Source organism: Numida meleagris, chromosome 11, assembly GCF_002078875.1.
Source record: "Numida meleagris isolate 19003 breed g44 Domestic line chromosome 11, NumMel1.0, whole genome shotgun sequence".
In the NCBI taxonomy this organism is placed as follows: Eukaryota; Metazoa; Chordata; class Aves; order Galliformes; family Numididae; genus Numida; species Numida meleagris.
The window spans coordinates 19,874,725-19,889,656 of record NC_034419.1 but is presented as its reverse complement, the minus strand read 5'-3'; the positions used below and the strand labels follow the sequence as shown (position 1 = coordinate 19,889,656).

Here is a 14,932-nt window from a genome sequence, read left to right as displayed (position 1 = left end):
GCAGAATGGTAGATATCTGAAATAATTTGTGGGTAGTGTCTTCCTTTGAAAATTACTATTTACAGTAATTTCAGAATCTTCTTAATTTAAGAGTCTTGCTATTATATTAAACATAATATAATTAACATTAAACATAATCCAGTACTTAAACAGGGGCTGCAAAGAGCGTGGAGGCTGTCTCTTCACAAGGAGCTGCATGGAGAAGCCACATGGCAATGGGTGCAAGCTGCACCAGATGAGGTTTTGTCTTGGTAGAAGAAATATAGCACAGTGAGAACAGTTAATCACTTGAACAACATCCCCCAGCGTTGCGGTAGAATCCCCATCATTGGAGGTTGTCAAGATGCAATTCAACAGGCTGCTGGATAATCTAATCTAGGCTCCCTTTTCCTGTGGACATGATGAACTTCTGGAAGTCCCTTCTAACCAGGGGTGTTTTATAATTTCATGACAATATATACTCTTGCAACATTGTTCTCTAATGATGCTTCTGATTATATAGAGAAATTAAAGGTAGAAATTATAATTCTGCTTCACTGTGGATGTTTGTTACAGTAGAATATAAGGTGTCATATAAAAATAAGAGTTAAAGCGTTTGTACTGTGTCTGTGCAGCATATAATGCTAAAAGTTCCCTCAGAGAAAGAATTGCAGTTAAAGATGCATTTTATATATGTTTCTTGCTCAAATCCTTGAGATTTACTTTGTGAGTTAGGCAGCTATATGCACATAAAGCTGTTGACTGCGCTATAGGACATTAAATAGATGGTTGATTTTGTATTTTATTTCAAATTTCAATTACTCTACCTTGTCTTTCAATTTGAAAAATCAAGCCGCTGTAAGTTGTCTTTTTTTTCCTTTTTTTTCTCCCTATTACGTGTTGTAAGTCTTGTAAGGATTCCACCTTCACAGTGCAGTTATTCTGAAGTTTAAGGTGGGAAATATATTTGTGAGCAGAGGGTTGTGTAGTGATTGAGGATTATTATATTTCAGATTCAGTTCTTATTCCAGGTAAGACAAATGCAAATTAGATATTGTAAGCTTCTTTCTTGAGTGCCCAATTAAGGACTAGTGTCAAAAGATTATTAAGTATGGTGTCACATATTAAGCACAAGAATATTGCAGTTGTAATTTTATTGTGTGTTCTCACATATCTTAGGTATAAGAGTTTTTTCACAGTAAATAAATATCAGGTCAACTAATTGTTATGCTGTACCTGTGCTGTAAATACAATCTGGTAGTTACAGTAATTATTCATGGTTACTATTTTCAAACAGCGTTTTCTTTCAAGTAAAGAGCCCAATTTCAATCAGTAGTGAACACATTTCAGTGGTAAGGCTGAGGGTCCTTGAAGTTGAAATCAAATACCATAGCTACTTGAATAAACACAAGTCATGTATTTGTTGTGTAAGGATTTCTAATGGTAATTCACTGCATTCAGGTTTATTTTCATAAAACTAGTCAAGTCCATGGTCACTTTTCTGAAAAGTTCAGAAAATGTAACTTAAAAATTTCCTTAATAGTTTTTTTTTTTTCGTTCTTTGGTCAGCCTTTGTTGCAGCTTCATACAAATATTTTGTCATGGAACTTAAGCTAATGAATCATCCAGGTGTCACAAACTTACTATATTAATTCTTACATGTAATAATACTGATTTGTGTTATTTGCAAGGCCTGGACAAGTTGAGAGAGGAGTATATATTCTTTTAAATATGTTAAGTTAATGAACTTTAAGGCCAAAGATGTTCCACAAGAGATACGTTGGATTTTCCTTTTCAATTTGTTGATTTGAAAATACTTCAAGCTATAAGCAAACACTTTTCTCAGATTTCATTTTGCTGTTTTATACTTCACAGAAAGTGTGTTAAGGTGCTTAAGAACAGAGAGACCAGTGGGAGGGGTAAGCTTAAAAACTTGGGAATATCTCCCCCAGATGAAATTAATTTTATCATCAGACAAACTCCTTCAGCAGCTGGCAAAACAGCAGGAACACATCGATTCTGCTTCCTTGGTTACAGGCAATGATAGTGCACTTGACCTTCAGAGGAGAAGGGTCACAGAGAAGGTGTTTTATAACGATTCTAGTTGCTTTCTGTGATTGGAATCCTCATTAATGGAGACTGGATGCAGGTATCTTTGATCTGACTAGAAGTGACTTCAACATTTCTTTCAGATTGATTTGGCCTCAGGGATTTGCTGAGGGAAAATGTAAATAAGGCTGCAGGAAGGATTTGACACTATAAGTACTAGAGTCTGTACAGCTTACAGCTAAGGAACTCCAGAAAGCAAACGATACTACATACATTAGAACGTACTATTTTTCCCATTTCTTAAAGTAGGTGCTTTTGATATGTCATCTGTAGGGGAATTAGGAGGTCTTGAGTGAATCTTTTACATTACATTCATTATTTTCTAACTATCTCTAAGTCACGATATTAGTGTGGGTGTTTTTTTTTTTCCCAAGGATTGTGGATTAAGCCTGTGTAAAATGCGATGCACTGAAGTTCTGTGATATAAGGTTGATTTATTTCTTTCATCTTCTCTGGAAATCTTCCTTTCTTAAAGAAATTGAGACACATTTAATTTTTTGAAATATAATTTAGAATTATGGAAATGTACCATCACTGACTTGGAAGGACTAGGTTTTTGTATATACAGCTTCCATAGCGGTTGCTTTAAACATTACACAGGTTTTCCATGGTGTGACGTTTGTTTTGAACAGTATGTTAATACAGTCAACAGTAAGTGTAATCCTCTAAATAGACCTAATGTGGTGTTAAACTGAAATGAGTATTTACAAGTAATTTGCTTTCAGAATATTTTGATTCGATTTATGTTATCTTTAATTAGAATCCCAAATTTTTCCTATAGCATTTATGTAAGGTATCTGAAGTCAACCTGGTTAATCTCTGACAGTCCAGTGAATGTTGCATATTCTTGGACTACTGTTTCTTTCTTTATTTTCTACTGAAGAAGTCAAACTTGTTCCAATTGAATAAGTATAATAATAAATTATTTTAAAAAATCATCAGAATTGATAAGAATGGATACCATTGTAGGTGTGTGAAAATATTCAAGGTAGAAATTTAGCTGACAAATAATACTGCATGTTTTTTTTTTTCCTCTCGTAAACTGTTCCATTTTTGCATTTTACTTTCTACCTTGGTTCTTGTTTTGCTGTCAACCAATGGCATGTGTATTCAGTCTGGAAAATAAACTTGATGTTTTCAGTAGCCATTGGATTTAAATAAGGAAGCTGATGTTCAAATGAGTCCACTGGGAGTCTCTTGATTATAAGCATCTTGCTGTTTTTTTTGTTTGTTGTTGTTTTCTTGCCTAGGTATTTTTCTCTACTGCTGGATGCCTTGTATCATTTAATAATGAGAATATGTTACTATGTGTATCTACCTGTACATTTGCCTTATTTGTCATTCAACTTCTGTGCCCTTTGTTTTAAATATAGATTTAGATTTTACTTCTAGCTAATGTATGGGACTACTTAGGATATGGCCAGTAGGAGAGTAAAACAGCATGGTTTCATGAAATGTGCTGTGTATTTTAAGGCTTTTTTTCCCCCAAGGAGACGGTGCAGTAAATTTTCCTTCTATCCAAACTGTTTTTTTCTTTCCTTACATCACAAATTAACTTCTTTGTATATTAAACAGGAGGTAATTAAATTGACAGTAACCTCTTGTCCACCTGTACGAGTTTTGATGAGTAAATCATTCCGAAGTTATTTGAAATAAGAAGATTTAATAAAAACAACTTGTGAGTTTCCTAGGTTTGGCCACTTGTCACTGCAGATATTAGACTATTTTGATACTCTAATTCCTATGTAGAATGTAGTTGTTATAGCCAGTCATATTTTGCTGTCTACAACCATCTGAAATGAGGTTGTGGTGAGGTGAGAGTTAGCCTCTTCTCCCACCTAACTAGCAATAGACTTAGAGGAAATGGCCTCAAGTTGAGCCAGGGCAGGTTCAGGTTGGATATTAGGAGAAATTTCTTCTCTGGATGAGTGGTCAGACGCTGGAATGGGCTGCCCAGGGAGGTGGTTGAGTCACCCTCCCTGGAGGTATTCAGTAAACGTTTAGATGTGGTACTAAGGAACATGGTTTAGTGGGGAAATGTGGGTAGTAGGTGGATAATCTTGGAGGTCTTGTCCAACCTTGGTGATTCTCTGCTTCAATGTATTAAACGCAACCCTATAGATACTGTGGAACAGTGTAAACTTGTATTTGGGGGGTGTTTATGAGAACACAAATTGTTTACAATTAAATTCTTCGTTATTGTATATTATAGAGTTTACAATATGAAAATACTTAAAATTCTGAAATTATCAAAATGTAAAATCTGTTAAACTGAAAATAAGGTTTATTTAGCATTAGGCAGATGTATGTTTAAAAAAAAAATCTAGGCATATAATTTGTTGAGATTAAAAAAACATTTTTCCAAAGAATAGAGTTCTGGCCTATTTGCCTCATTTTTCAATAAGTAGTTATGGCTTAAACTGAGTGTAGAAGAAACCAAACTGCAATATTCTATTCTTTTTTATATAGTACATCACTGCAGTATTTTACTTCCATTTAAGTGGAATATCTGTATAAGTCTGTATTGTATCATAACAATTCATAATACTTTGTTTTTAGACATGCTGCATGTGTAAAGTTTGCTGTCAGTAGTCTTCCAAAGTATTTTTCTCATCATTTTATTACATAACTTTCAAAAAGAATGTGACTAAAAATTATCCATGTCATATTGTTGCCTGTGGACAATAGTGTCACCTCTGGAGTTGCTGCAGTCTATTATGGTAAATGTTTATTTACTGTTTAGAATTATGTTACTTACTGTAACCTGTTGCAACAAAATGTCTTATGTATACTGTTATTCAAATATTTTTGTATCCTGTCTGAAAACATTGGTGAGCATGTGCAATATTTGGCTTTAGAACAAAATTACCTTTTGTTTGCGTTTTCTCACAAGTGTTAAATTGTTAATCCAAGTCATTGATTACTGACTTGGAAAATGCACCAGGAAAGCAGAGCTTTTGTAGCATCATGCCAGTGAACTCCTCACTAGAATAACAGAAGTTACTCACATGCACCTGGATGCCTGCTGAGTACACTAATATCTGTAGTAGTATACATTTGAGAAAAAGGTTGCACAGAAGGACAGAACAACTTGGAAAAAGAAGGTGGGAGAGAGACAAAGAGCGCACAAAAACAAAGATATCTGGATTACCAGCCATGTTAAGTTTAACTTTTTGCCTCTAAAAATATTGCACTGTTAAGATTTTTCTTACTTTCACTTGGAGAGTGAAATTACCATTTTGTTCAGTTGGGCTGTATAGGCACCACACTTTCAGAAAACTTCATAGGTAAGATGAGAAAAGTAAAAACTAAATGTCAGTTCAGTCGGATAGAAGGTCTGTGTACTCTTCCAGCAAATTTTGCGTATCTCCTGTCCCATCTATGAACCCAGGATTGAGGGCATTTTTATTTTAAATTTTTAGAAGAATGAAATATTTAACATGACACATTGTAAAAACAAAATACACAAAAGAAAAAAATGGATGAATATAAAATTGTAAGTTAAGAAAAGTGCATTTCAGTAAACCGAAGACTCGCACAATTTAACTGTTTTCTTTGGTTGTGAAAAATTATTCAAAATCACAGGATAATTATATGTCTTGATTTGGTGGTTTTTTTTTTTTTTTGTCATCTATCAGGTTCTTTCTATTCCCCAAAAAACAGTATTCTTGTAATTCATTGAAAACAAATCCAAGTTGGTTTAATGGCTGTAACGTTTCCAATAAATGTAGGTTGCATGCTAAAGCCATCTGATGTTTAATAAATGTCTGTACTTTAAAATGTGTAAATCAGAATTCTGTGTGTTATTTAACAGGTACAGACTATTCAGCATTCATTATCTGATTCTCCAGTGATGACCAGCCCTTCCCAGCGTATCCAGATTATTTCCACAGATTCCTCTGTAGGTTCACCACAACGCATTCAGGTAAAAGTCTATTGATTTAGTAGTAAACTGTTACATCTTCATTTTTACTCCTCCTCCTCTCATTTTATACAAAACAGTGCTAAAATCTATGGAAGGTTCCTTCAAAATTTGTGATAATAGATCATTTTCATTGCAGACTACTCTCAAAAGATACATTTGGTGATGGCTCATTAGCTGTATATAATAATTATATTGATATAGTGGAGTGAGGAATATTTTCAGGGGTTAAACAGCCTACATATACAAGTTGCATGAGCTCTACCCGTACCAAATGGGCAGACACTGTCAACAGACAGTTCAGAACACTTAAGATAATCTCTGAAGGCTTTCTTCTGTCTCTCCCTTCCTCCCTGCTTCTTCCTGTCATGTTTAGAAAGAACCAGTGGCAGACTTGCCTGTGAAGGCTGAAATTAGCCCTTGGGTTACTACGCGGTGGATTGTTGTTACTCATAGGTAATATAAAGATAGCGTTAATATATCAGAATTCTAATTGTATGCAGTGCCAAATCATATGAAAATTAAGTATTAGTGTTACTAGAATGTTGCGGTACTTCTTTTGCCCTCCTTGACCTTGTTCTGTGCCAGTACAGTACTCTGTTGTACTTTTGCCACTGGTGGTGCAGGAGAAGAGGGTCTTCTATTCCAGGGGATTTGAAATGGTCCTGGGCATACAACCTCCATCGCAAGATGAACTCACACTTTTCACAAGTCTATCTAGTATTTCTCTTCTAGATGATAGGTATGTAGATACAGAAATATTCTAAACAATTTGTTTTGATAATATTGTTTTGCACTTATAACCTTGCAGCAGTCTAACAAATAGCAAAATAATTAATAACAAGGGCTTTTATTAAACAATGTTTTATAATTCTGAGACAGAAGCATACCATTCTTCAACGTGTTTTACAGATTGTGACAGATCAGCAGACAGGTCAAAAAATCCAGATAGTGACAGCAGTGGACTCATCTGCGTCTCCAAAGCAACAGTTTATTTTAGCCAGTCCAGATGGAACTGGTGCGGGAAAGGTGATTTTGGCAGCACCTGAGACATCTAACGCCAAACAACTTATCTTTACCACCGCAGACAACATTGTGCCAGGCAGAATTCAGGTAAATATACTAAGCAAGATAAACCACAGATCTTCATATTTCAGTTTTTGAGTTTTCAGTGCTTTACATGTAGAATTCCTTTAAGATGTCAGAAATTGCAATAATTTTATAACGTGGATTAGATGATAACAATTGTGGGCTATGATAGTCAATCCTAAATCCTCCTGTCTTCACGTTCCTCATGCATTCCATTGCATTCATTACCTCTCATTGAAATTCCAGTTATGAGAAGACATACGCAAATATTTAAGCGGGTGCTTGTGAGGGGTGCCAAGATGTTAGATGATCTATTAGAGATTCACAGATGCGTAGTGATACAACTTACCTGGGCAAACTTAGGTTCATAATGCAGTATCACAATATTGGGGTTGATGTTCTTCAGAGCAGAAGCTGTCACGGAATCACAGAACTGCAGAGGTTAGAAAAGGCCTCTAGAGACTGCCTAGTCTGAGAAATGCTCATGTTCAGTATTCCAGGCTCAAGCAGAATTTGCTTTCACAAATTATTTCATGCTTTTGCAATAGCAGGTAACTCTTAAGAATAAAAGAGTGCAAGGAGCGGAGAGAGGGGACAGTTCATATTTCCTACTTCCTCATGCACATTCCATCCCGTTTCCTTGTTGGTCAAGGACTCCAGGGTTTGTAGCCTATCCGATGCTTCTAATTCCCTCAGCGGATGTCTGGTCCCTGTTTGCTGCTAGGTTAACTCCTCCCTATTCGCCCTTTCTTGTTTAGTTTTTACCTATTATGATATGCTGTGATAACCTCTCGTAGTTAACCTTCCCCTCTTGCGATCATTCAAACTACAGAACCTTTTTGTACTAGTACATCTCCTTACATTACTCCAAAATGTACATCTTCATTTCTGCAAGCAGAAATTATCTTGTATCAGAGCTCCATGGTGCCTCTTTGGACCTTTTTAGTCATAACATCTTATTGTTATGCAAAAACAACATTTCTTTCACCATAAGTTCAACCTTCCTGCCAAAGCAGGTTCCCCAGAGCAGGTTGCAAGAGAAAGTATCCAGGTGAGTTCTGAATATCTCCAGAGAAAGAGACTTTCCCTTTCTGGGCTGCTTGTTCCAGTGCTCTGTCACTCTCCCTTTCATATGGAACCTCCTGTGTTCCAGTTGGTGTCCGGTGCCCCTTGCTGTGCACCACAGAAAAGAGCCTGGCCCCATCTACCTGACTCCCACCCTTTAGATATTTATAAGCATTGATAAGGTCCTCTCTCAGCCTTCTCTACTCCGAGCTGAGCAAGTCCCAGGTCTCTCAGCCTCTCTTCATAAGGGTGATGTTCCAGGCCCCTGATAATCTTTGTAACCCTCCACTGGACCTTCTCCAGCAGTCCTCTATCTGTCTTGAACTGGGGAGCCCAGAACCTGGACACGGTACTCCAGATACAGCCACACCAGGGTAAAGTAGAGGGGAAGGATCACCTCTCTCACCCTGATTGACCTCACTCTTTAAGGCACCCTAGGCTACTATTGGCCTTCTTGGCCACAAGGGCGCGCTGCTTGCTCATGGCCTCTGTTATATTTGTGGGCCTTGAATGTAGTCCATATCAATGGGAACTTTGCAAAACAAATTATATAAACAATAATCCATTTCCAGTGAAATTTGAGATTTTTTCCTAGCCAACTTTAAAAAATGAATAAATAAAAGTGGTGCCTGGCTCCTTTTTGTACTGTTAGAATAGAGAGTATTTTACAGGGAGCAGTATCTTTTTTTTTTAATCATTTTTTTTGAATAATTGTGTCTACAGTCCTTTAAAATTTATTTTATAATGCTACACCAGTTGTTACAAAGTGGATTTTGTTTTAATTTTTCTGTGTTAAGTTGAATGTTTTGAACTGAAGTTTTGGGATCAAAGACCTTCAGAAACCAAACTGTTTTCTATTATTGATCTCTGTTTCAGGCTGTCTCCTCTAAACCATATATACATATTAGCTAATGTGAGGATGTCTGGGAACAGCATGTGGAGTACAACCAATTTTGGCTAAAATATAGCAGTTGTTTGACAGTAATTGCAAGAAAGGAAGCATACTGCTGACTGCACAAGTGAGGGAACTTCTACTGAATGAAGCTGGGCGTTCAATTTGGGATTCATGTTTTGCTTTGGCTGCTTTAATAGTCTCACTGTTGACAGTAAAAATGCTCATTAACTTTTATTTTATACTAGTTAATTTCATTCCACATCTGTCATACTTGTCTTCACATTCAGCTGCTTCTTGCCTGTTGATACACCAGCCCTAGGCAAAGCTCCTTGCTTTCAACAGAAAATACTGGCTAGTTACCTCTTTTTGTTTTGGAATTTTCACTCAGATAGTGACAGACTCTGCTTCGGTGGAACGTTTGCTGGGAAAAGCTGATGTTCAGCGGGCCCAGGTAGTAGAATATTGCGTGGTCTGTGGAGATAAAGCATCAGGTAAGAAAGCATAGAAAGCAACATTCAGGAAACTGACTGGAAAGATTACTAGGGTGAATGAAGGGAGGAGGTTTCATGTGGTTTCAAATGATTATAAGCATGCCGATAGCGAAAGCAATTGAATCTAAAGTGGAAAGAGGTGTTATACGTTTATAACTATATGCACAGAGTAGTACAACTCTGCTTGGAAGAGTATTAATTTGTACTTCAAGTGGAGGAGATCTCAGAGATCACTGACAAATGTAGGACTTCTTGGTAGGTTTTGGATTTTTACTGTTAAAGAAAGAGGCAAGTAGAGTTCAAGTCTTCAGTGTTTCAGATCCATTCAGTAACAAGGAATCTACTAGGTAAAATTTCAACATTAACTAAGGAAGCTTTCGTGGTACAGAGAGAACAGCTCTCCCTCTTCTTATTCTTTCCTTCTTTTCCATTTTATCTGTGTTTATATAATTAAAACAGTATCAATTAATATGCACAGGAGTTTTGGCTAAACACTGAATTTCAGATTTTATTCTGAAATTACTTATAATCTCCATTTACTTAAATGATTAGCATGTGTGCTCTTTTAATGTATCTTCAGCCATGTGCTATTCTTTATATAGCTCGTATGCTGAACTGCTTCTATAGTTGGCCAGAATAGGAACCTCCATTTCAAAGACCTCTTCTTCAAACAAAGGAGTTTGAAGAGTCCTGACAAGAGATAAAAAAAAGAAATGTCTTGTAAGACTTTAATAGTACTTTTGCAGTCCAAAATGACGGCAAGAATACAAAATGAGGGACTCCTACAATGCTTTACTTGCTTAAGATAATTATTTTTATGTTAAAATGGGAGTTATTTTCTTCTGATAACAGTATATATGTTTCCTAGGTCGTCACTATGGTGCTGTCAGTTGTGAGGGATGCAAAGGTTTCTTTAAAAGGAGTGTGAGGAAGAATTTGACCTACAGTTGTCGTAGCAACCAAGACTGTATCATCAATAAACACCATCGGAATCGGTGCCAGTTTTGTAGGCTTAAGAAATGTCTAGAGATGGGCATGAAAATGGAATGTGAGTGTTAACTACCCAATGTGAGAGTGTGCCTATCAACTAAAAAATATGTGGACTAATGCTGGTTTTTACTGTGTCGTCTTCTTTTCAGTCTATGTTGATTGAAGGAAACTGAACTTTTGATAGCCATCTGCCTCACCTTTCTTTCATTGCTGTTTATGTTTAATGTGCAATAGTGATTTGTTTTTAACTGTGTTTCAGATTACTTGTAGTCCTAGAGAAGTCCAGTTAAGGCCTCTTAGTATGCACGTTACAAATGCAGCGTATATGTATAGTACAAAATATTTCTAACAAAGATGGACGTAAATCTGAGTCTAGTGTTACATGTACAGAATGGTTTTTTTGCAGGTTTTTTCTTTTTACCCAGAGATGGGAAGTGTTTGTCTTTTTTAATATTAGTTTGGTCATTTTTAAGCAATATTATATTATAATTCATTGTATATAAATAATCATGTTCTGAACAACATATTTTCCTATTTGTGTGCAGTACTTAACTGCAATTCCAGTGCTAGAATCCAAATAACTCTTTCAATGCATTTTAATTCCAATTTATAGCACCCTCTGCTTCTACAGTCCGGCACTTCATGAAGCCTGTTATCTTGTTGTTCTCTGATAAATTTAAGGAGAATTTAAGATGAAGCAACAAATACTTAATTCTTATTTCTACTGTCATCTAGGCAAGATAAATTCCAGACACTGAGTTATAAAGGAGGCAGGATTTAGACTTGTAAATGAAGAGATCTTTGTTGCATTTACTCTTTAGAACTCAAGAAGTGTAGTGATCGTTCCTGTGCTATGCACGCACTGTGTTGTATATAAGGTGTGACATCTGTGGTGAAGAAACTGCTGCGTTTCCAAAAGCTAAACTCTTCTTCTGGAATGAATGAATGAGTGAATTGCGTATCATGCAGAGACTCTTATTCCAGGGAATTAAGCTTCATCTCTTGTATAACAGAGTAATTCTGGAGATAACTTGTATAGCTTTACCTGGAAGAATAAGAATCCCCCCCTACTTTTTTTTTCTTATGTATATTGCAGAATGTTTTGTCTCCTAAATGCCTGTGAAAAGACAAGCTTTGCCTCTAGTTCAGGAAAACTTAAATGATCAATCTGTGCCTTTCTCAGTTAAAATTTACTTTGACACAAGTATAGCAAAATTGGAAGTGTTTCTTCATTCTTGATATTAAATTTCAGTTTCATGCTGTACTCACCACTGTAGTTATTTAAACAGGAATCCTACTATTGAGTTTTACTTTTTTTAGTAATACTCATTTGAATTATTTCCTTTCAAATTTGCATGTTTCTATCTTCATGTAGCGGTTCAAAGTGAAAGAAAGCCTTTTGATGTGCAGCGTGAAAAACCAACCAACTGCGCAGCTTCCACTGAGAAAATATATATCAGAAAAGACCTGCGAAGCCCTCTAATAGCAACTCCAACATTTGTTGCAGATAAAGATGGGACACGGTAAGTAAGTCATTATAAAACATGCCTTGTTTAAGGTTATTTATTTGTGCTTTGCAGGCACAGCTATTTTCTTTTTTCCCCTACGCTCTAAAGCGTTGGCCAAAAAAAGAGTTCCAGTTTTGGTTTTCCATTACCAAGACCAACATAGTATATTCTGTTAATCATCAATATCTTTATGTCTGAGTACAGTTAGGTGGTTTTAAGTTAGGAGCTGTAGCTCGTGTCAAAGCACAAGTAGGACACATATGTGAAATGTAAGTAAAAAACATGCAGGCTTACCAGTGCAATGGATTCAGGTTCACACTTTTCTGAAATCAGATCCACAAATAGCGGACTTCAGTTTTCCCCTTCCTGAAGTCAGTAGTAAAGAGCCTGCAAAAGACTGATCTCAGCAACAGTAAACCTGCAGCTTCCTTTTGCTATATGGAAGATTTAGATTGCATATAAGGAAGAAGGTTTTTACTGTAAGGGTGGTGAGGCATCGGAACAGGTTGATCAGAGAGGTGGTAGATGCCCAGTCATTTGAGACGTTCAAGATCAGGCTGGAGCAGGCTCTAAGCAATTTGATCTGGCTGTAAATGTCCCTGTTCATTGCAGGGGAGTTGGACTTAATGACCTTTAAGAGTCCCTTCCAACTCTAAGGATTCTATTAACTTTCTACGATACTATGATATTCCTATATGATTTTTATGTTCTCAGTTTTCTCCATAGGGAGTCAATGAAAATGCATGAGTATGGTATATTATCATAATAAATAGAGGCAGAATTTTTTTTCCTTAATAAAATAGAACGCAATATGATATACCACACCGCTCCAGTTAGTATATATATTTCATCTCAAAATTCAGTGTTTGTGTATGTATGTGTATGCATGAGTAATACACACACGCATATTTTTTGGGTAAATGACGCTACAATTAGGAAGCTTAAGCCACAAATTTCCTGAGTTGTTTTTAAATGTTTCTCATTTGCTGGTCATTTTGTTCAAAAATACTGCTTGCAGACACATTTGCTACCTCAAGATTTCCTTGTACTGCAGATGCTTTACCCTCCTATAAACAATGTTATATTCATTGTGTAACTGTATCATTCATGTAGGACTCAGGTTAGCATAAGTCATGATAATTTGCTTGCTGCAGTAGTTCGCCGTGTTAGTGTCAGACTGTTTAAGCTATCAGTGCCACAAGGCCTGAAGCTGCCATGCATCACTCATTTGTATTGGGTTACACAGGTCAGGAGTATTGTGGCTGTAAATCAAACTTACTGGCTGCAAAGACTTAACACTGTGTCCTTTAAATAGATTAGGGGAAAGGATGCATGATCAGAAAGCAGCAGAAGAAAAGACAGTAGAGATTTTATGTAACCTTGATTATGCAACTATTTTGTAATGTGAAATATATTTCATTGGCTTAACTGTATTTATTGCTGTCCATTATCTAGCTTGGAATGCACAATTATGCCTTAGAAAGTCTAAGGCTTTACTTTAGACCTGCTAAGTGGCTTCTTAAGAACTTTCATACAACAGAATAAACCAATTTCAAAAATAAATGAGGAGGATGTCTGTTTAGGAACCTGTCACTGCTTTTGCACAGGAAAGGAAAAAGTATTCGTGTGTTTCAAGCTGCTTTTGGCAAACTATTTCAGAAACACTGATGTCCTAATGAGTAAGTTGTTAGTTTTGTGAAACTGCAAATTTAAAAACTGGTAATCTTTTTTTATTCTGACGTGTTATTAACACGTTCTTCCTATGGATGTTAGGTACCATTAACTGTCACGTAGTTTATGGTTTTCGACAGGTCTGCAGGTCTTCTCGATCCAGGAATGCTTGTGAATATTCAGCAGCCTTTGATCAGGGATGATGGTACCATCCTCCTTGCTGCTGACTCCAAGGTATGAATTCTTTCAGTTAAGTTCCGAATATATTGGTATATACAGACTATCTTAGCTATGTACATAAACACAAGTCGTTCTTGCACCTGAGAGGAAAAGGTTGGGGTAAGTCTGAAAACCTGTAGGAATGCAGGTAAAATAAGTTCATTGACAGAGACGTGATTTCTTTTTGCACTTATTTACACCATAGCTAGTTCCCTGTACAATACGGCAACAGAGGTTGTGGTTTAGGGTTTAAAGGTCATTGTCAATCAGATGTGAGCCAGTGTACCTCCTGTAGGTGTTCAAGAAATGGAAAAGTACATAAGGGTAAAAAGAACGCAAAGATTAAAAATGGGCAAAAAAATACATATGATGTACACCTATAATTCTTATCCACTAATATGGTTCTTCCCTTTTAGGCTGAGACGAGCCAGGGTGCTTTAGGAACACTAGCAAATGTTGTAACATCTCTTGCTAATCTCAGTGACTCACTAAATAATGGAGATTCTTCTGAAATTCAACAAGAAGAGCAATCCGCCAGTGAGATTTCACGGTATGCATCTAGATTTAGCATTTTGTATTCTGTATAGTGCATACTTACACTAATTCACTGAAGTAATTTGGTATTGTGATACCAAACACAATAGAGGTTGCCCAGTACTGTGAAATACAAAAAACAATTCTTTGGAAATCCAGACTTGGCTGTTGTCTCAGCCCATAGTCCACTTATTAAGAACTGTGTCATGTGTTATAACACTAGTGGTCTGAGGCTAAACAAGATTTCATACTAAGAAAAATAAGAATAGAATAAAATTATAGAATGGAAAAGACCTTCAATTTCAATGAGTCCGTCTGTCAATCTCGCCCACCAAGTCTCTTAGCTAAACCATGTCCCTTAGTGCTGCATCCATACATCTCTGAAATGTCTAAAGGGATGAGGATTCCACCACTTCTGTGAGCAGCCTCTTTCAGTGCTTGAATAAATTACTGGCTTGTG

The 14,932-nt window shown here is 36.4% G+C and overlaps 1 protein-coding gene across 8 annotated transcripts in view; it reads left to right on the top strand.

Annotated features, from left to right (window-relative positions):
- NR2C2 (nuclear receptor subfamily 2 group C member 2) overlaps positions 1-14,932 on the top strand; it is a 42,748-nt gene that overhangs the window by 10,806 nt on the left and 17,010 nt on the right. For all 8 annotated transcript variants that reach the window (XM_021409914.1, XM_021409917.1, XM_021409915.1 and 5 more), the window contains 7 exons: positions 5,903-6,013; positions 6,923-7,123; positions 9,448-9,550; positions 10,419-10,598; positions 11,916-12,063; positions 13,860-13,953; positions 14,355-14,488. In XM_021409914.1, the coding sequence (XP_021265589.1) occupies positions 5,942-6,013; positions 6,923-7,123; positions 9,448-9,550; positions 10,419-10,598; positions 11,916-12,063; positions 13,860-13,953; positions 14,355-14,488 (932 nt within the window). In that variant the 5' untranslated portion in view covers positions 5,903-5,941. The remainder of the gene's footprint in view (positions 1-5,902; positions 6,014-6,922; positions 7,124-9,447; positions 9,551-10,418; positions 10,599-11,915; positions 12,064-13,859; positions 13,954-14,354; positions 14,489-14,932) is intronic.